The 21,993-nt window shown below is 36.0% G+C and overlaps 4 protein-coding genes across 5 annotated transcripts in view; 2 read left to right on the forward strand and 2 right to left on the reverse strand.

Annotated features, from left to right (window-relative positions):
- Positions 1-239: 239 nt before the first annotated feature.
- Positions 240-4,766, forward strand: sat1b (spermidine/spermine N1-acetyltransferase 1b). The gene is given in 6 exon segments (NM_001093748.2): positions 240-482; positions 760-811; positions 889-972; positions 3,258-3,359; positions 3,435-3,475; positions 4,338-4,766. Coding segments are annotated over 6 exon segments (516 nt in total). The 5' UTR covers positions 240-416; the 3' UTR covers positions 4,509-4,766.
- Positions 4,556-15,697, reverse strand: apoob (apolipoprotein O, b). 2 transcript variants are annotated; one of them, XR_012399107.1, is made up of 9 exons: positions 15,634-15,697; positions 13,038-13,142; positions 12,830-12,949; positions 12,601-12,633; positions 12,419-12,473; positions 10,518-10,613; positions 10,291-10,419; positions 9,219-10,174; positions 4,556-5,342 (listed from the first exon to the last, which is right to left on the reverse strand). XR_012399107.1 is itself a non-coding variant. In NM_001005777.1 (9 exon segments), coding segments are annotated over 9 exon segments (660 nt in total). In that variant the 5' UTR covers positions 15,661-15,677; the 3' UTR covers positions 4,560-5,300.
- Positions 6,525-21,993, forward strand: part of ropn1l (rhophilin associated tail protein 1-like) — a 51,267-nt gene continuing 35,798 nt past the window's right edge. Inside the window, exon 1 of the mRNA XM_073940578.1 lies at positions 6,525-6,805. The gene's annotated coding sequence lies outside the window, so the exon portion shown is untranslated. The remainder of the gene's footprint in view (positions 6,806-21,993) is intronic.
- Positions 17,277-18,083, reverse strand: si:rp71-1f1.4. The gene has a single exon (NM_001030221.1). It carries the CDS (start codon positions 18,081-18,083, stop codon positions 17,277-17,279), a length of 807 nt encoding a protein of 268 aa, NP_001025392.1.

Raw genomic sequence — 21,993 nt, forward strand, 5'->3', positions numbered from 1 at the left:
AATCTTTTCTGCATCATTATGAAGGAAATGTCGTTCAAACTAACGTATATTCACCAAGAGCAACAACATTCCTACAGTATTTTGATCTTACTTATACATATTCATCAACAAGGGCTGTGCGTCATGACGAACCTCAAATGGACACCTCCTATTGGTTCGCGAAAGGAAAAAAACGTTATTATGGTGATTAAACCCCTCCCCGCCGGCAAATATATGCTCGACATTGATAAACAAAGGACATTTACTGAAGCCAGGTGAAATCCGCCGGGTCAGTTGCTGCATGCGAGTCCCACACAGGAGAAGCCCAAACTTGACAGCGCAGGGTAAAACCCGGGACAGCGAATGAAGAAACACCTTTTGCTTCACTTCACATATAGAGGACTAGTGAGAAAAGGGAAAAAGAGTAAAAGAAGAAAATGGCCAATTTTAATTTGCGTAAAGCGGAGCCCAAAGACGTGCCTGACATATTGCGACTCATAAAGGTAGAATTGTACAATTTATATATATATATATTCGGACTACAGAATATTCTGTCGAAACTTCTTTAACAAGTGCATAAATATTCCCGTTTTGATGTCCTCTCCTAAGTACTAATTTAAAAAGTTATTGTCACACTTATTTTGATTTATTATGTTCAAATGGTTACAAAATATCCAAATATGCCCTTCTATGACAACAACCCCTATAGGCCAACCGCCTACAGGACTTGGTGTTCGTCCAACTGTTCTGAAAGCATCTTTTCTTTACTAACTTCTGCAGGAACTCGCGAAGTATGAAGAAATGGAAGACCAAGTTCTTATAACTGAGAAAGGTGAGGTCCGTCAACGTGTCTGATGTGAGATCTGATCAATATTTTGCCCACAGTTACAACAATAGTTTTGTGTTTAGATCTGCTCGAGGACGGTTTCGGAGAGCACCCGTTTTACCACTGTGTGGTCGCAGACGTGTCAGCCGAGCATCAGAAAGTCGAAGGTAAAACACTGACTTTAACCTGTTGAATATCCAAATAGTTCGTTTTTTGGGGGGTTCACTAGAAGAAGTTTGTTATATATAACTTATATTTTAGCTAAATGTTTTAAAATACGTATTTTACTAAAATACTTATTTTTACTTACAGTACTTTAAAAAATTTGTATGCATGTGAATGTCTTTTTTTTTTTTGCCAAAATAATTAATAAAAACTGTAATCCACTAGCTTAAAGTGGTAGTTAACCCAAAACAGAAAGGTCTGTCATTATTTACTCACCTTTCACTTGTAAAAAAAAAAATATTTACAAACAAATAAAAAAATAAATACATTTGAATAACCTGGCTTTAAGGGATAGTTCACCCAAAACATAAACTTGTCAATATTTACTAACCCTTGTTAAAAACTTGTTTCAGTTTCTTTCTGCTGAACACAAAAGGTGAAACAACCAGAAAAGCTGTAACCATTGACCTCCATAGTATTTGTTTGTTCTACAATATAAGTCAGACGGTTACCAGTTTCCAGCTTTCTTTAAAATGTCTTTTTAACTTAGCAGGAGAAAAAAAGTGTATGCAACTTGGTGTGTAAATTTAAATGTTTGGTTACACAATCCCTTTAATAGGACTACCAAATATAATACGTGTCAGATGCACATTAACCCATGTGTGCTGTTGGGGATGTTTTCATTCACTCTGGGGTGATTTTGAGTCTTAATTTAGCCACAATTTTCTCTGCGTTTCAGCAAATGGAATGATTTTTGGTGACATCTTATTTAGACACATATTTTGGGAAAATGCTTTAAAATATTTTCAAAAATTCAATAATACACTCTGGCCAAATGTACTACCCTTTTGTTATGTTCTTGGCTGTTTTTGCCGAATTGACTCTCATTATAAGTACATTTTGTAATCATGCTTTTTGATTGTTGGTGGTTTTCCCTGTTGGAAAGAGGTAAATGTACAAATTTTTACTGTTGATCATCAGTTGCAGAGCAAAAAAAACTTATTTTCTGGACAAAAGTTATATCGTTGTATGAAGTATAGTGTGTGTGTGTGTGTGTGTGTGTGTGTGAAAGAGACCTTTGCGCACTTACCTTTATGTTTGAGAAAATACAAAAATAAGCAGCTGAGTTCTCAGAACATATACTAGTACTTATATCAAGTGTATTTATGCACGCACACTATAATCTGCTGTTTTCCTCCATAGAAAAGTCAGAAACTTTTTTGCACAGGTCTATCTAAAGAGTTTATGCTTTTAACTGATGATCAACAGTAAAAATATAAAGATTTATCTCATCCAAACAGGGGAAAACACCAACGATCAAGAATGCACGATTATTTGGTGCCATGGCTTTGCAATAAAAAAATGTCGTTATAATGGAAGTCAGTGGAGCAAAAACAGCCACCAACATAACCAAAGGGTAGTCAATTTGAACAGTACACAAGTGTAATTACACTTAATATGTGTAGTTTTAGAACTTTTCTCTTATTTAAAAAAACGCACTTTACACCTGAAACATCCGTGTTGTTTTCTGCAAGTCCAAATTAATCAAATGACACAACTTTTTAAATAATAAAACTTCAGTCACATTGTTCTGCATTTTAAACATATTGGATAAATATTTGTCACACTTTATTTTGCAGTGTAACTATACATTTAAAGTCCCCAAGAAATCAAAACTAATCATAGGATTTTGTTAGCTCACATTGCCAGTTTTGTGGTGAACAATTTATCTGTGCATGTCATTAAGAAAAAAATGTTTGCCCTTCTGATCTTTAATGAAAATCTGAAAATGCACTTCCTGTTTGTTTACAGTTAAATTATCATATTACATTACTTAGAGGTAATGGGCGTGGCTAACATATTTAATCAGGCTGGTTCAACTGTCAGTTTTGACAACAAACAAATGGTGAGGAGGAGTCTGTTAAGTTGTAATAACTCTTCTAAAAACCCTTTACTACATCCATTTAGCCTGCGATAAAAACAAAACAAAACAAGCAATGCCCACTGTTTGCTCATTTAAAATTCGGTTTCTCTAGGAACTGTGTCACAATACTTAAAATAATGATCACAGCTTCCGGTATATTGGGACTAAGTACCAAGTAATATTAATTAACTAATCAATGTACTTTCTAGATGGTTAGCGTTAGGTATAGTGTTTTCATGCATATAATTATGTATAATTTATTGTTATTACTATAGCAAGTACATAGTGTAAAAGGTGTTAACCAAATATTTGTATCATGAATATTTGTGCATGATCAAGTAATACAACTGTGTTCACCTATAGGTTATTCTGTGATTGGATTTGCAATGTATTACTTCACCTATGACCCGTGGATTGGCAAGTTACTGTACCTTGAAGACTTTTACGTCATGAAAGAGTACAGAGGTGAGGGTTGTGTTCAAATACATCCCTTACAATACTGTAGCAATTTCCTGAAGTCTCTAATATCATGCTTCACAGGTTTTGGAATTGGATCTGAAATCCTGAAACACCTTAGTGATGTGAGTTCTCTTTCACTTATAGTTTTAAGACAATAATCTATACCAAACCTGTTAACCGCAAACATAGTATAGGGGTCAAAAAAAGAGACGTCAGCTTAGTTTCTGCAGCAAATAACATCTATACTTCTTTCATAAACAGTTGAGGTCAGAAATATTAGAGAATTCTGAGAGAAATGTGTTTAAAAAAACTCTTCTAAACATAATAGTTTTAATAAATCATTTTAAATAACTGATTTATTTTATCTTTGCCATGATGACAGTAGATCAGTAAATAATATTTTACTAGATATTTTTCAAGACACTTCTATACAGCTTAAAGTGACATTTAAAGGCTTAACTAGGTTAACTTGACGGGATAGGGTAATTAGGCAAGTTATTTCATGATGTTTTTTTCTGAAGACAATGGAAAAAGGGGCTAATAATTTTGACCCTAAAATGGTTTTCAAAAAATTAAAAAACTGCTTTTCTTTTAGCCGAAATAAAACAAATAAGACTTTCTCCAGAAGAAATAATATTATCAGACATGCTGTGAAAATTTCCTTGCTCTATTAAACATAATTTGGGAAATATTTAAAAATATTTAAGAATTCTGACTTCAACTGTAGATAGAGTATTATATACGTGCAATAGGTATTTTGTTGCATAAACAAAAATGTCTTTTGATTCTTATTAATAAGCTACTGTTACACCAAATGACATTTTAGTGCACATTAATCATAGTTTGCTATTAAAAGTGGACTATTATAGTGAATACTAGTTTGATGGATTTCTTATATATTTCTTATATGACCCAATTAATTTTGTATTGTCTTTAGATGTATTATTACCTCTCATTATCTTGAACAGCCGTTTTCTTTTGCAGACGGCAGTGAAGAATCGTTGCAGCAGCATGCATTTCATCGTGGCTGAATCCAACAAGACGTCCATCGACTTTTACAAGCGTCGCGGGGCTTCAGACCTCTCGCTGCAGGAGGGTTGGCGACTTTTCAGGATCGATAAAGAGAATCTTCTGAAAATGTCTGCTGAAGAGTGAGCTGGCCGACGGTCCAGTGTTCAGGGAGAACTAAAGACAGCTCACAATTTCTCAGTTTGTAGATCTTTAATTCAATATTTTAGATACTCTGTGTTATTGATTATATTAACAAACAGTAATGTACTCTAGAAGAAGTTACTGTAGTACTTGTGTCATATTCTGTAGTGTATATGTAAGATTAGCTTATCAATCAGCTTTTTTGTATCCAATTTAATGTATTAAAAATCTAAACAAATAAATATTAAGAATTATATTTAAGTAATACCTTCAGGCTTTCCTTCTAATACAAATGTGAAATTCACAGTGGTAAAATTGGGACTGCTGAATGCACAGAATGGATCCTGGACGATGCTGTAATTTGCAAAATGTCTCTTTGTTTATGCACAGACCAAATTCATGGTTTGTGAAATTGTAAGTTACTATAAAACTTATAAATTGGATCTTTGTTTAGTGACATTGAAAACCCTGGAGAAAGTGAAGCGAGCACCCATCTAGAAAGCTCTGGAAATGGATGTATAAGTAAATAAATATTCAGCAACATTCAGATTCGCACAGTACAAGTCATGCAGGTGATTCTGTCTTTCAGCTTGGTCCAAATGGTTGCTATTATAATGTGCATTTATATATAAAAGTACATTTATATAATTCACAAAACATCGCTGAATACAATTACAGTGAACACTGCCAACATTGTAATAGAGTAATAAATACCACCATACTGATCAGTACACCGATAAGAGAAGAGAATCCAGGTGCGAAGCAGGAACTCTTCATAAAATGAGCTGCTTTGTCTCAACTTGATTTTTGGCTGTCTGATTTCTGTGTCTTGTCAGCCTGTGAAGAAAACAGATAAAAGGTTATGAAGTGTTTATATCACAACTTCTATGATGCTATTATGAGACAACTATTAGGTTACTCATTCTCAAATCAACCAAGATGTATTTGTACAGTATGTGACTTTTTTTTTTCAGTAGAACGTTTTCAGCTAATACTGTTGTCCTTTAGGATTTATTAAATGCAAAACTATTTGTTTATTGACTCTCCAAGTGTTGACTCTTTTAGCTAAAATCTTCTTTGATTTACTACTGTAGGAAAAAGTTAACCTACATCTCAGATGGCCTGAGGAAACTTCATATTTTATTTCAGTTTTGGGTGAGCTATTCCTTTAATGTTAAATATATGTGCTGTCAAAATGATCTGACAGTTTTGGATTTTGGATAGTCTGTTTTATTTATTTCAAAAAGTCTTTTTCTTTAGAACTTTCTATTAATCAAAACAGTATTAATCAAGCAATCAGCGGTGACAAGAAAAGCTTCTCACCAAAGTGCATATTTTTGAACATTAAAGCATTTTGTGTTTTACTATATTGTTTATCTTCTAAGTACTCACTTTATTCATTCATTTTCTTTTTGGCTTATTCTGGGGTCACCACAGTGGAATGAACCATCAACTTATCTAACATATTTTATGCAGCTGATGCCCTTCCAGCTGCAACCCATCACTGGGAAACACCCTCATTTACACACATACACTAAAGACCAATTTAGCATACCCAATTCACCTATACAGCATGTCTTTGGACTTGAGAAAACCCACGTGATCACGAAGAGAACATGCAAACTCCACACAGAAACGCCAACTGACCCAGGCGAGGCTTGAACCAGCGACCTTCTTGTTGCAGGGCAACAGCACTACCCACTATGCCACCGCGTCACCCAGTACTCACTTTATAATAAAGCTAAAATGTCCTATTTGACCCTGAATGTAAAGGATTAAAGGGGTGGTCCACTACGATCTCATATTTTAAACTTTAGTTGATGTGTAATGTAGCTGTGTGAAAATAAACAGCATCTCTGAATGTAAAAAGTTCTAAATTCAATGCTAAGGGAGACCTTGGTTTTTACAGAGTTAGCTTAGCAAAGCCTACAATGAACGAATTTTGGGGACTACAAAAAAATACTTCCGCCCCCTGTGACATCACAAGTTCGTTTACTGCGCATCCCACACTGCGCATGCAGGTAAGGTCCGTGGCCAGAGGTGCTGTAACGTTATAGCAGAGATGAAGCTAAAAATGCATCTAAACACGGCTGTTTCCACAGAGCTTCATCTGTTTCTGTATTTGGGCTTCCAAAGGACACGACACAAAGACAGAAGTGCCTTTAGTTCAATATTAATTAACTTCCAGAGAATTATAAAATACTCAGCAAGCATGATTTGACAAAACAGCTCCTGAATCTCTCCAAGTTCAGTGCTGGATTCGGCTAAAATCTCCTCAAAGCAGAAGTTGTGATCTACAAGTAAGTGTTTTTATTTTTTTAAAATTGATCATGACATGTTCAGTGTCTAGCGTTAACTGTATGCTGTAGCAATGATGTAAACAATGCGAAATGCTGCTTTGCGGGCAAACGATTTAGCTACAAACTCACATTTATCAGCCAAACTCCTGTAAACACACACTCACTCCACCAGCACGATCTCTTATGTGTGTGCACGACTGCACTGATTGTCTTGGCTTTTTCATGTGTTTCACATCTCAGATAATGAAGTCGCAAAAGATATGTGGATGATTTATATTACTTACACCTGCATATTCCGGATACTCGTGAAAGACGTCATGACGCATAGAGTTAAAAAAACACAGATTAGCTTACCTGACTAGTGGTCGCAGCAGAATAATAAATCAAGGCTCAACAGGTAGCATCTCACATCTTGTGCTTTATTCTTCTGTCACGATATATTACAGAAAATAACTTAATCCGAGCATCAGAGAAAAAGAAAGTCCCGCGCTCTTGCGCTTGTTACAGAAAGTTCACACCACACAAACACACACATAGACGCACACACAGACGCTGTTAAAGGAGCCGCACCCCTTTTTCACTCGTTAGTTACAGACACTTGTCAGATGTTATTTTAGAGAGCGGGCGCGAGGTTGACTTCATGTTTACACAGCAGAAAAGCGTGTGCTTTTACGGGCGTGACGTGGAGCCGATCCGCCAATAGCAGCACATTATGTCGATGACCAATCAGAGTCACTTAAGGGCGGGCCTTTTAGAGGAACTAGGAAATATGACAGTCGTTTTCATGTTAGCTGAGTAGCTGTGTATAATCAAAGTGAGATATATGAAAAAATTACGCGATTTCCGTCAAGTGAAACATAAGCACACATTGCTTTGCATCTTATAAACACAACCAAGCCTTAAAATTACATTCTGGACCACCCCTTTAAAAGAGTTTTATATCTGTTGTCTAGGAGTTGAGATTTATAGTGAATGCAAGTAGTATTTTTGTTACGTAATTAACTTACTAAGGAATAAAATTACTTTTTAGACTAAATAATTTAAAAAGTAACTAAAATACAATTGCACATCTATGATGCCAGTCTCCCGTTCCACCAAATCCCAAAGATGCTCTTCTGGATTGAGCTCTGTTGACTGAAGGCCATTTGAGTACTGTGAACTCATTGTCATGTTCAAGAAACCAGTCTGAGATGATTATCGCTTTATGACAGGGTGTGTTATCCTGCTGGAAGTAGGATCAGAAAATGGGTGCACTGTGGTCATAAAGGGATGGACATGGTCAGTAACAATACTCAGGTAGGCTGTGCCATTGACACAATGCTCAACTGGTACTAATGGGTCCAAGTGTGGCAAAAAAATATCCCCTCCACATTACACCAGCCTGAACCAACAGATAGGATACAAGATAGGATGGATCCATGCTTTCATGTTGTTGACGCCAAATTTTGACCCTACCATCAGAATGTTGCAGCAGAAATCAAGACTCATCAGACCAGGCAACATTTTTCCAATCTTCTATTGTCCAACTTTGGTGAGCCTGTGCAAATTGTAGCCTCAGTTCCTGTTCTTAGCTGACAGGAGTGGCACCTGATGTGGTTTTCTAATGCTGTGGCCCATCTACCTCAAGGTTGGAAGTGTTGTGTGTTCAGAGATGCTCTTCTGCAGACCTCGGTTGTAACGAGTTGTTTGAGTTACTGTTGCCTTTCTATCAGCTCAAACCAGTCTGGCCATTCTCCTCTGGCATCAACAAAGCATTTGCGTCCACATAACTGCAGCTCACTGAATATTTTCTCTTTTTTGGACCATTCTCTGTAAACCCTAGAGATGGTTGTGGGTGAAAATCCCAGTAGATCAGCAGTTTCTGAAATCCTCAGACCAGCCCATCTGGCATAAACAATCATGCCATTAAAGTCTCGGTTTGAACTGCAGCAGATCATCTTGACCATGTCTACATTGGTTTACATTGTGTTAACGAGCAGTTGGGACAGATATATCTGATAAAGTATCTGTGTGTGTGTGTGTGTGTGTTTATGTATATACATATATTAAAAATGTACGATCATCCTTGGTGAACATACAACACTAAACACATACAAACGCACAAAAAAATTATAAAATAAAACTAATTTAGAAGAAACTCTTGAATACTGCTGTATATCTGAGAAGTTTTCTATGGGGTTTGTTATAATAAATTAGGCTTTAATTCCTTATTAGCCATATTACAGGAAAAATGATGTATTTCATTCTTTAATATCCCGTTTTTATATTTTATATCTATCTTCAAAAAAGACCAAACCTTTTTGATTTAAACCTTATTTTAAACCTACATTAGCATTGTATTCACTCTGCCTCAGAACATATAAAAAAAGAAATCTAGTACAAAACTGTGCCAAAATATCAGATTTCTCCTCACTTTGTCCTTGGAAGAAGATTTTCCTCTCAGCAGCTCCTCCAAAACAGCTCGCCCCTCTGAACCCCACGAGTACATGTAGTCCTTTGTGGTCTATTTAAAAAACAATCAATTCAAATGACAAATAATTAGTGGCATATATCAATCGTGTGCTTTTTTAATAAGTTTAAAACAATAAAGCACATTAATGTTCGTTTCCAGTGCTTTTGGAGCGAGGCAGGGAGTAGTCTATTATTCACTTTAATTGAGTGAGCTTATCCGTGGAAAAATTCTGAAAATATCTCTGCACTTTGTACTTTTCCATTAATGGATGGTCACACAGGAAGAAAAGAGGAAGGAACAGTGACTATCTGAACACACAATTCACAGGCTGAATTTCCTGCAGATTAGCGCAGTTCAAATCCCAGCAACACTCATTTATTTAACAGCAACTATAAATAACTATATCTCAATTAAATACAATTCGGAGATGCATATGTTACACAAAACAGAACTTGAAACATAATTACCTTCATAAATGACAATTAAAAAGCATCCAAAAAACTAGTCATTATTAAATTACCAACAGCCACTATAACTCAGCAACACAGTCTTAAACAGCAGAACGTCTGACTATTTGTATTTTAGTGTATATACAAATTTAAATATGCAAATTGGCTGTAGGATGACATATAGATATAAATCACTGAGCAGCTGCATACGGGACAAAAGAATGCTACAATGTTCATCAAGCCAATTGCAATTGTTATAGAAGATCAACTATTTACAAAAGTGTATAGTGCACTTCAACAGTAATAAGGATGAGGTTTGGAATAGTTTATTTATTTCAATCATTTTTTAAAGTGTTTTGCTGTTCTGTTAATAATAAACTTCTATATTTCCTTAGTCTTATATATTGTGTTTTAATAAATGGCTTTTTCCCCCAGGAAATAAAAAAGGTGTCACTCTATGATAATCCCCTTTTCCATATTTTCTTGGGAGCCCCAGACATGAGTAAAATAGTTGATGCTGCATCACTGAAAACATCAAGTACTGCTGTCTGTGCTGGACGTCCTGCTGAGAGACAACAACATACTTTGTCCATCTGAAGAGCAGAAGAAGAATAAACTTGCCCTGGCAGCAGAGGCGGCGTGTTGTGGGTAAAACACAGAGGCACAGAGAGCCATCAGCCCAGTGGGAAATATCAGCCTTTTGACCGTGCTGCCTGTCCAGATAAAACACCACAATAAGAAGCAAAACTCTTGTTAATAACACAGAAAAGGCATTAGATTAAAGACCTCTGGCGATTAGTAAGAATCATACCTTTTGCAAAAAAAAGGCCCAGGATTCCAGAAAACCCAATGACGCCTACACTGGGGTAAAACTCCGATGGAGGGTCTTTCAAAAATGTAAATATATCTGGAGGATATAAGAAAAGCAACAAGGCTTTATGTTAGCACATAAACAGCAGTATTTGGTCAAAAAAATAAAATAAGATTGTTGCATTAACATGAATACAATACTATTAAAATAAGACATTTACCGTATGAGAGAAAGTGTAAACATTAATAAGAATAAATATATTAAAATTTTACATTCATTAGAAAAATGGGTATAATTAGTTAAAATAAATAAATTGAATTAAAGAGATATAGACAAATAAATTGTTTTATTACAACTATAGAACACAAGGTAGTTTGTGGAGAGGAAATTTGTTTGTATATATATATATATATATATATATATACACACACACACACACCGGCCACTTTATTAGGTACACCTGCCCAACTACTCGTTTATCAGCAAATCACAGATTCACATGGCAGCAACTCAATGCACTTAGGTATGTAGACATGGTCAAGACGATCTGCAGCAGTTCAAACTGAGCATCAGAAATGAGATTTAAGTGACTTTGTACATCACATAGTTGTTGGTGCCAGATGGGCTGATCTGAATCAAAGTTGGACAATAGAAGATTGGAAAACTTTGCCTAGTCTGATGAGTCTCGATTTCTGCTGCAACATTCAGATAGTAGGGACAGAATTTGGCGTCAACAACATGAAAGCATGAATCCATCCTGCCTTGTATCATTTGTTCAGGCTATTGGTGGTGGTGTAATGGTCTGGGGGGTACTTTCTTGGCGCCCTTTGGGTCCATTAGTACCAATTGAGCATCTTGTCAATGACACAGCCTACCTGAGTGCTGAGCTGTTGATGACCATGTCCATTTCTTTGTGACCACAGTGTACCCATCTTCTGATGACTACTTCCAGCAGAATAACACGCAATGTCATTAAGCACGAATCCTCTCAGACTGTTTTCTTGAACATAATATAACATGCCGGCAGCTAGCTCTCTGCAACTCTCATATGGTCGCCCGCTGAAGCTAAGCAGGGTTGCGCCCGATCAGTACCTGGATGGGAGACCACATGGGAAAGCAAGGTTGCCGGAAGTGGTGTTAGTGAGACCAACAGGGGGAGCCCAACCTGTGGTCTGTGTGGGTCCTAATGCCACAGTATAGTGAAGGGAACTCTATACTGCTCAGTGAGTGCCGTTTTTCGGATGAGATGTTAAACCGAGGTCCTGACTCCCTATGGCCTATTTATATATAGCCTATTTCCATCATGGCCTACTAACCATCCCCAAATCATAATTGGCTTCATCATTTTGTCTCCTCTCCACCTATCAGCTGGTGTGTGCTGGTGGCCCTATGTGTAAAGCGCTTTGAGTGCCCAATGGCCTCCACAGTCACCAGAACTCAATTCAATAGAGCACCTTTCGGATGCAGTGGAACTAGAGATTCGCATCATGGATGTGCAGCCAACAAATCTGCAGCAACTGCGTGGTGCTATCATTTGTGAACCAAAATCTCAGAGGAATATTTCCAGTATCTTGTTGAATCTACGGTACGCAGGACTAAAACAGTTCTGACGTCAAAAGTAAATTCAACCTAGTTAGGTGTACATAATAAAGTGGCCTGTGACCGTATAAATATATAATGACTTATCCAATGATAATAAGTTTCAATTTTGGGAAAACAAGTAATAATACAATAAACAAAATTGTGTTCAAATAAATAAATTTTTAGATTGTTGATTAAAATAAACATCTTATGAAACACTGAAAGTAGATTTAAATGAATTATAAATGTTGCAATTAAAATAAATATATACTACAAATCTCGTATAACAAACAAGCAAATAATGCACAGTACATTCATACCCTGTACGATATTTTGAGTGGTATCCACACCAGGCTCAACTGTTTTATAGTAAGACTAGAATAAAAGAAAAAAAGAAAAAAAAGTTACAGGAGATATTACAGGTTAATTCAATAAGATATCGCAACCAAACAATTTAAGTTTTATAATTGGGAAGCATCAAAAGATAAACAACATAACTTGCCTGTATTTTATCCACAGCAAACTGTGTCCTTTCCTGGAGGTTAATGAATTATGAGAAATCATGAAAACTATGAACTTAACAATATGAAATTTCAATAATGAATGAATTATTATATATATATATATATATATATATATATATATATATATATATATATATATATATATATATATATATATATATATAAAAGTTATTATACTTATATTATATTATACTTTTTAAAGCATACCTGACACCATGAACAATAAGGTTCAACAGTCTTTCTCAGAGACGCCACACCCTGTTCAACAGGCCCGACATCAGGCTCCTCGTACCTCAGCCGCGGCTCAGGTGTGTCATACAGTGAGAGCTGAAAAATATAGGATTTTGTACAACACTGTCAAATTCAGGAAAATCAGCTTCTTGTTCTTCCCCAAAACAAAGCGTGCAGGAAGTACCTCATCAGTCATCAAGATGGCGCTGTTTTCTTTGGCATTGCTTGCAGCAAAAACAGTGGTAGACATCAGACCAAGGGCTCCGGGCACTGCCATGGGCAGAACCACCTAAATAAAGAAGGCCAGAGAAAATAAATATGAAACAAAGAAAAATAATAATCTCTTGTATCCATATTATTTAAATACTGGACCACACACACGCACAAAAACTTTTATTTTAACATATGATACTCTGCAAATTAGTTTGATAATTAGGCAAAACATATATAACTGAAGTACACCACTCTCTAAAGAAACCTTGTTAAAGTTAAACCAAACGTTTACTATTATTTATAAGAGCATGACAATATTGTAGAATCCTATAAAACCAGGGCTTGACAGTAACACCCGCCAAATGTGGCTAGATTTGAGAGACTCCCACAAGCCACTCTGGCAGGTGGAATATAATTCAAAAGTATAGAATCAGAAAGTGGATCTCAATACCCTTTACCTTTTTAAGTCTCTTTCCTCACATTTTGAGACCTCATAACCACTTAAGGTGTCAACTGCAAACACTGGAAAGATTTTAACTTGCGGTATATTTATTAAATATTACTGTAAGAAACTAATCCAAAACTTAAACATTATTCATAAATAAAAATCTATTAAAACAGCTAATTCAGCAGGTTGGTGCCTATAGAATGCAGAAATAATGGTGTTGCAGCATGACGTCTAATCTAGCAGGGTTTTATTGATTTCTTAAACTACACAGCATCCTGATATTTGCAGATTTAATTCAGGCAAATTAAATTTTGCAGTCTTTAGTATTAAAGACTTTAATACTTTTTAAGGGCCTTAAATTTCACTACATTTATTTATCAACTTTTAATACTTTTTAAGACCCCGCGGACACCCTGTAATTTTAAAAATTGTGGGTCCTAACTTTGAAGTGTGCATTTTTAAAGTGACACCTTTGTTATGTAATGTATTCAAACAGGAAATCTAAATGAGAGACTCATTCGCTGCTTTTTAATCAGACTATTTAAATTATACAGTGAGGAAAAGGTTAATGAGATTTAATAACTTAATTCAACTTCAATAACCGCTATTAATCTCAAAAGGCTAAACTGTTTACTTATTTTGCAGCTTTTTCTAAAGTACACTATTCTATGCTTTGTAGATAATAATAATAACAATAACACATTACTGACCGTTTCAACTGTTTATTTACAATGAAACAGCTTTAGATGAACATATTTAGTTATTTGGGGTGATTTCTTATTTTTTTCTTCCTTTTTTCTCAATTATGACAATAACAGGTATGAAACATGTCCTGTCCAGCCCAGTAAAACACCTTGCGAGGGTCGTGCGCACAAGAGATGTGTTGTGATGTGATGCGCTGCGCTAATGTTTGAAAAGCTTGCGTAGTCATGTAAGCAGCATCAGTAGCCGTTTCCCTTTTACCATTCTTTGAACACATGATGAGCACGCATGATCATACCTTCATTCTCGAGTCACACTCTGTGTGTTTTCAGCATATTTTACAGTCTATGGTTTTCACCTACTTTCTTTTGCATGCACCTAATTTTTGTTTTTATAGTGTCATTTTCGGCCTATACAATAGCATTGCTTTTATAGAAAATTAACTCTTCATCTATGTATAGCCTAGTTAACCGCTGATCTGGCACCTTTAACCTGGACTGCACATAATTTTATATATGACAACTGATTTAAAAAATATTTTGTTCAATAAAAAGTGCATGAATGTAGTTTTGTATGCTTTTTGTAGGCAAGTATGCTTGTTTTGATGCATTATTAAAAATACCCCTGCAGAAAAATCCAGCTTAAACCAGCCTAAGCTGGTTGGTTGGTTTTAGCTGGTTGACCAGCCTGGTTTAAGATGGACACAGCTGGTTTTGGCTGGGCTCCTAGCCTGGTTAGGCTGGTTTAAGCTGGTCAACTCCCAGCCTGACCAGCAGGCTGGAAATAGTTGGAAATCAGCCTGAGAAGGCCAAAATCCCTCTAAAACCAGGCTGGTCAACCAGCTAATGCTGGTTTAAGCTGTTTTTTCAGCAGGGACTTGGCTTAGAAATATTTTTTTTTTGGCAGGGCAAGTAAACTGAGACCTGAAATGTTACATAAAAACTAATTGCAATGCAAGACAACCATGCTCATAATGCTCACGCGCATTGAGCAAATTCATACACAGCTAACGTTAGCTCACAAGAAAGTGAAATGATTTTGTAACGTGGGATATAACAAAACATTTGAATCAAGCTATTTTAGCACGCCAAAGTCAAATTTATATAACATATATTTTCGTAAACACTTAATGTTATGTTATGTCAAGCCCTGTGTCGAACGTATTTTAAGCATAAAATGTAATAAAAAAATATATATTGTGAGACATAAGTTAGTTTCAGATCAATAAGCTACAGTTAGCATAGCTTCATCACTGATGTAACTAAGATGTATGAACTGAGATGTAGCGCATCTTTTCAATAAACGCTTAAATATATTATCAGCATGCTTATAATGCACAACTATAGAAATCATTTGCAAACAAATGCACCACAGTACGCCAATTGACTGAATTAATATAATAAAAATGTGTGTTTACCTTTGCTATTTTCCCAAGATTTGACATCTTTCAGCAGCGCATCTGTCTGCTACGGCGTGTCTGTGAGGACAAAAGCCTCAATGCGTGTAAATATCTAAAAGCTTGTTTCTTAAAAGTTTGTTTTACACTGTAAAAATGCAGGGTTCCACACAATTCATTCAATTAAGTTGTCCCACTGAAATCTCAAGAATTCTGTTGTTTCATTTTAAATAAGTATGAACGAGCAAAATAAATATTTTCGAGTTAATGTTATTATTCACTTTAATGATAAAGCGCTTATCAAAATAAAGTGGATATAAAAAAAGATATAAATATGTAATTACAAACATCATAAATAAAAATAAAAACATGTCCTTGGCAACTTTATCTAAAATTACTAACAATAAAAAATGTAAATAGGGCGACGCGTTGGCGCAGTGGGTAGTGCTGTCACCTTACAGCAAGAAGGTTGCTGGTTCGAGCCTCGCTGGGTCAGTTGGCGTTTCTGTGTGGAGTTTGCATTGTACCCTGCATTCGTGTGGGTTTCCTATGGGTGCTCCAGTTTCCTGGTTTGCCCCACAGGGTGCTCCGGTTTACCCCACAGTCCAAAGACATGCGGTACAAGTGAATTGGGGAAGCTAAATTGGTCGTAGTGTATGAGTGTGTATGGATGTTTCCCAGAAATGGGTTGCAGCTGGAAGGCCATCCGCTGTGTAAAACATATGCTGGATAAGTTGGCGGTTCATTTAGCTGTGGTGACCCCAGATTAATAAAGGGACTAAGCTGAAAAGAAAATGAATGAATGAAAAATTTAAATAAATAAAATGTTGCATTTAAACAAACTAAAAATACCAAAAGCACATGAAAAGATTACTGTAACTTCATCTAAAATTAAAAAGCTGAATCAGAATATTGATGTAGATTATAATAAAACAACAATTTAAAAGAGAAATTCAGTTTAGTTCAGGGCTTTAATAGAATACTTTTAGCAGAAGAAATCATGTGCATTTTTACCTTGACAAAAATGCAATTTTAGTCTATTTATTTTAAACAGCCCCATGTTAACACCAAAATACATCAGTTTTACTAAAAAAAGAAGGAACTTAATGAAATAATCCTAAACAGATTCATTTATTACAGTTAGCCAATATTCATTATATAGACTGTAATATATTCTTGGCGTTACAGTGGCGCAGTGGGTACTAGCACAATCACTTCACAGAGAGAAGGTCGCTGGTTCGAGCCTCGGCTGGGTCAGTTGGCATTTCTGTGTGGAGTTTGCATATGTTCTCCCTGTGTTCATGTGGGTTTCCTCTGGGTGCTCTGGTTTCCCCCACAAGTCCAAACACATGCACTAAAGGTTGGGTAAGCTAAATTTTACCCAACCTTTTTAATACTATTTTTAATACATTTGCTGGATAAGTTGGCAGTTCATTCTGCTGTGGCGATCCCAAATTAATGAGGGGACTAAGCTGACAAGAAAAAAAAATAAATGAATCAATGTAATATGGGCTATACTAGTGACTAATAACTAGAAGTTTTTCTCTGATTAAGGTCTTTTGCATTTAACAGAAAAAATGGATTTGGAGTTGCTTGAAGTGAGAAGCCTGTAAATGTTAAATCTCTTTAAAATGCAAGAGAGACCCACCATAAAAAACAAACACCTAATTGTTTGGTGGTACAATCTCAATATCTTTAGGAATGAGTGGAGCTTGAAGAACAATTCCAAACTTCTCCCTCAACAACTCTGTGATTTCTTCATCTGAAAGATCTGTTATGGTTCTTGATGCATGTTCTCCATCATCTGAGCCCAAACTGCTTATAATCAGTCTGCGGCCCATGATGGTGATTCTCCCGGTGGGCAACAACAGTGAACAGAGAGACTTGCAGAAAAAAAGTGAGCTAACAGAACTCTGATGGTAGTCACACATGGCTCTGAAATCAGCTCTGTCTCGAGGCTCCAGAGTGAACTTATACTGTTCTGTCCAACATTCCCCACCAATCTCTGACTTACTTTCCATGAAAATCAAGTTTCCTTCAGATCTGAGGCGATAAACGCCGTGGCTCTGAATCTGAGGACTGTCAGTCTCAAGAGAAAGAGGAAGCTGGAATCCAGACCCAAACCCAACATCACAGAGCCACCTGTGTTCATCCACCATCACCATCATGAGGAAGTGGTCAAATGGAGGTCCGTAAACTCCGGTAAACCGATTTCTGACCTGTGCCGAGAGCAAAGTGACATCATAACCCATCTGAGACAGCAGCCAGGAGAAGAGTCCGTTAATCTCAAAGCAGAATCCTCCACGATAATTCACCACGATTTTTTCATACAGAAGTGGCAGCTCCAGCCTGACCCGACCCAGGGTGTGAATGGTGAGGTTTTCAAAGGGAACCGTCAGTAAGTGGTTCAGGTGTAGATATCGCAGAGTCTCCAGTGTCGGGGGACATGGACCAGAACGGTCCGTGTACATTTTGTTAATTTGTTTTCCATTTTCAAACGGAATAAAGGAAATGGAGAAAACGGCCGTTTTTCCGTTTTTCTTTTGCTCACGAGAAAACGAAAAAACGAGATTTTGGCTGGATTTTCGTTTTTTGGTTTAGGGTAGGAAAACGGATAAACGACTTTAAAATTCATTTTACACATGTAGGCGGTGCTGAAACGCCCACTTTCCTCTAATTGGTCAACCAAATTTGCGCTCGTGACGTCACCCTCAAAATAAAAGCCTTAAGCCTGATTTATACTTCTGCGTCAGGTGACCGGCGTAACCCACGGCGCAGGCAACGCGCGTGGCTGTGCATTTATACTTCTGCGCGCTGTCTCTGTCGGTCTGCATTTACACTTCCGAAACGCTAGTTGGCAGTGAGGTGTAAATGTTCCTCTGTGTCGAGTTTCTTCTCTGCTTTTTTGCATTTCCTGAACACTTCCGGGATGTACAAGTGGCTCAAACTCGCTCATTTTGAGGCAGGAACCGGCGGACGTGCAACAACTTTAACTATGAGGTAAACACAAAACAAAACTTTCCATCCGGAGCTCCTTCACGGGACTCCATACTTGTAAACAATCGCTCGCGCGGCGTCGCGCCATTCGCGCGGCTCTCGGTCCCGCCCAAACTCGTCAGCACTACCAAGCCGACCAATCACAGAGCTTATGCTACGCGTCGTTGCGACGTGTAGTTACAATTTTTGAGAGGTGCACGTCAGCGACGGCGATGGCCACGGCGAAGGGCTATGCGTCAGCGCCGTAGCATACGCCGGTGTTTGACGCAGAAGTATAAATCAGGCTTTACACGCAGGCTTTTAATTATTATTATTTAATTATATATATTAACTAAGTTTACATATTCTATCATTTGAACCACACACATTTAGCAGGCTTACATTCATTGCGTATGTATAAATTAAATAAAAACGTAAAGCAGTATTCTTAGACATTTGTCATTAAAATAAGGTCATAGTTTACTGCCAAGCTTCTTGCTGCTGTGCACCTGATGCAGAGCAAAGATAGCCATTTCCGAGCAGCACCTGGTTTGCATGATTGTTTCAGAGCAAGGGCTTTATAATAATAATAATAATAATAATAATAATAATAATAATAATTATAATAATAATAATAATAATAATAATAATAATAATTATTATTATTATTATTATTATTATTATTATTATTATCAGTTACTAGTGTTTTTATTGTTTGGTGTGTTTTTTTTTTCTTTTTAATAGTTGTTACCAGAACCAGAATAAGAACACTTTGGGCCCTGCTATAAAAACAAAGGGTACCATTTGTTTTCATTTATTTCTTCCTATTTTAATTATATATTGTAATTATTTATTTGATAATTAATACTATTTTATTGCAACGCCAAAGTAGGCCTGTCTTATTATTTTTTTTTATTAAATTTGCTGTTATTGTAGGCTAGATGGCAGGCTTTAAATATTTTAAATAACATTTACTCATAACCTTACTAATTCGAGAGCCGAACCTAAAAAAGTTTACGTGCAATAAGCCTGTACAATAAAGGGAGCCGCAATGCATATTTCTAGCGCATTCTTTCACTCAACAATTATTGCTGGAATAATGACATAAATTTCAAATTAACTAATTAAACACATTATAGTTGATAAAAAAAAATTGTGTCTAGTTCCGACAAACAGATGAGCTCGCTACATGTGCGTTGCGCTAATAATTTGACATTTGCTCTTCTTGAGAAAGTGCTGCAGCGGGCCCTGCTATTTCACATATAAGGTTAGTGATACGTATTTTAAATTAGTATTGCACATTATTCATTCATTTTCTTGTCGGCTTAGTCCCTTTATTAATCCGGGGTCGCCACAGTGGAATGAACCGCCAACTTATTTAGCAAGTTTTTATGCAGCGGATGCCCTTCCAGCCACAACCCATCTCTGGGAAACATCCACACATACACACACACTTATACAGTACGGACAATTTAGCCTACCCAATTCACCTGTACCGCATGTCTTTTTACTGTGGGGAAAACCGGAGCACCCGGAGGAAACCCACGCTAACGCACCACACTACTGAATTAGACACACAATCTCAAAAAAAAACTTGATGCTTATTTACATTATCTAAAGTCATTTCTTACGAGGTAGGATCTGTTGTTGTATTATATATTTTCGTTTTAATATGCAAATAATTTTCTTTAATTTGTAATAGGTCCCTCATTGCATAAAATAACCAGCCTTTGTATTCAATATGTTTGTAAATTGTCCATCCAGTTTGACGCAAGCTAAACAACATTTTGGCCTGTTTTGCTTATTAAATGAGTGATTTTCACGGAGAAACAAATCATCCATCCACACAGTTTTGTATAGGACCTGTGTGATCAAAAATATACACTTCATCATAGCCTATAGGAAAATGTATCTGTTTAGAACCAATTTTGTGTTGTATAATTAAAAATATTAAAAATACAATAATAAAAAAAAGGAATAACATTTGAAGTGCAATGCTTCAAAGATCCAATACGCTGCATGCAGAGCCAAAACAAAAACTGGTTTGTTTGTTTAATAAAATAATAATATGAAATTAAAGTGAAATAGTTCCATAACCTGTATTATAACTGTAGTCACCCTACATGACAAATCATCCGTTGCGCCGGTCAGTTTCACCTTTAATCAAGAATGTGCCAGAACCAAATGAGAATATTTACAGATTACCTCAGAATGAGACCTCGGTCTGTGAAGGATGCAGAACACAGAAACTCGTTGAGAATGGAGATGCATGTTAGATGTTTTATATCCCTTTAGATATTGTAAATAAACAACTAGTTTTTATAGAGATTGTGTCATGTCTTTTCTTTGACGCACGCGCTGAATAATAGTTTAGATTTTATAACATATAATGTTCCATTACTTTAAATGTATAATGTTTTTTAATATTTATGGATTATATAAAATATATAGTTTATATAAATGCGCTCTGATCATTCAAGGATCATAATGCGTTGCATATTCTTCTTATTCTTCATTAGGCTTGATCCGTAAATTGTGTATTTTATAAACTGATCGTTTATAAGGACTAAGCTATTAATAACTGTAATTCCTCGAATGGAAAAGTCTTGATTAAAGAAAAAGAGAACTTAATTCGACATATGCATATAGTGCGCTTATTTCTGCGCGCATCGCGCGCTTTACCGAATTACCTTTTTTATTTTTTATGCACTATAAATGCATCTGGCAGCACCGAAAAGTGCAAATGCCAAGTTATTAGCGCAGCGCACAGACAGCTAGCTCGTCTAGTCTGAACCAGGGGTTTTCAAACTATTCATTGCACACCGATCCCATTGCATTTTATTTAGGATAAACCACTTATTTAAAATTAATTAATTAAAAGGTGCGTACTCTCCAATACACCACTGTAGTGTCATAATATTTAATAATTATAATTAAGATAGACACCTGACCTCCATTTAATAAACAATTTATTTGCCATACTCTGTTAATTTGAAGTTTAAAGTTTAAATCATTTATGTTAAACTTAAATTATTTAAAAACTTAAAAAGACTTAAATTTAGTCATTTAAGACATTTTAGGTCATAAGTTTACATACATTGACCGTTGCATTTAGTATAGGCCTATTCTGGTCTAAATAAGCTTTTTGCATCTTAGGTGTTTACACACACAAATTAAGCAGTTTATACGTACATTTAATGTTACTTTGAAATTACTTTTGATGCAATAAATAATCCTAAATAGTTGAAAGTGTTAACATATTCTTGAAATGTAGTTATTTTATAACTATGAAAATTATTACTAAACAAAGTGAATCATTATGAATTTGCCAAGAAATAATCCACTTTACCACCGTAAAGCAATGCCCCACACTCATAAGAACGGTAGAACCTGGACTGTATGATA

This window comes from Danio rerio, chromosome 24 (genome assembly GCF_049306965.1).
Source record: "Danio rerio strain Tuebingen ecotype United States chromosome 24, GRCz12tu, whole genome shotgun sequence".
Classification (NCBI taxonomy): Eukaryota; Metazoa; Chordata; class Actinopteri; order Cypriniformes; family Danionidae; genus Danio; species Danio rerio.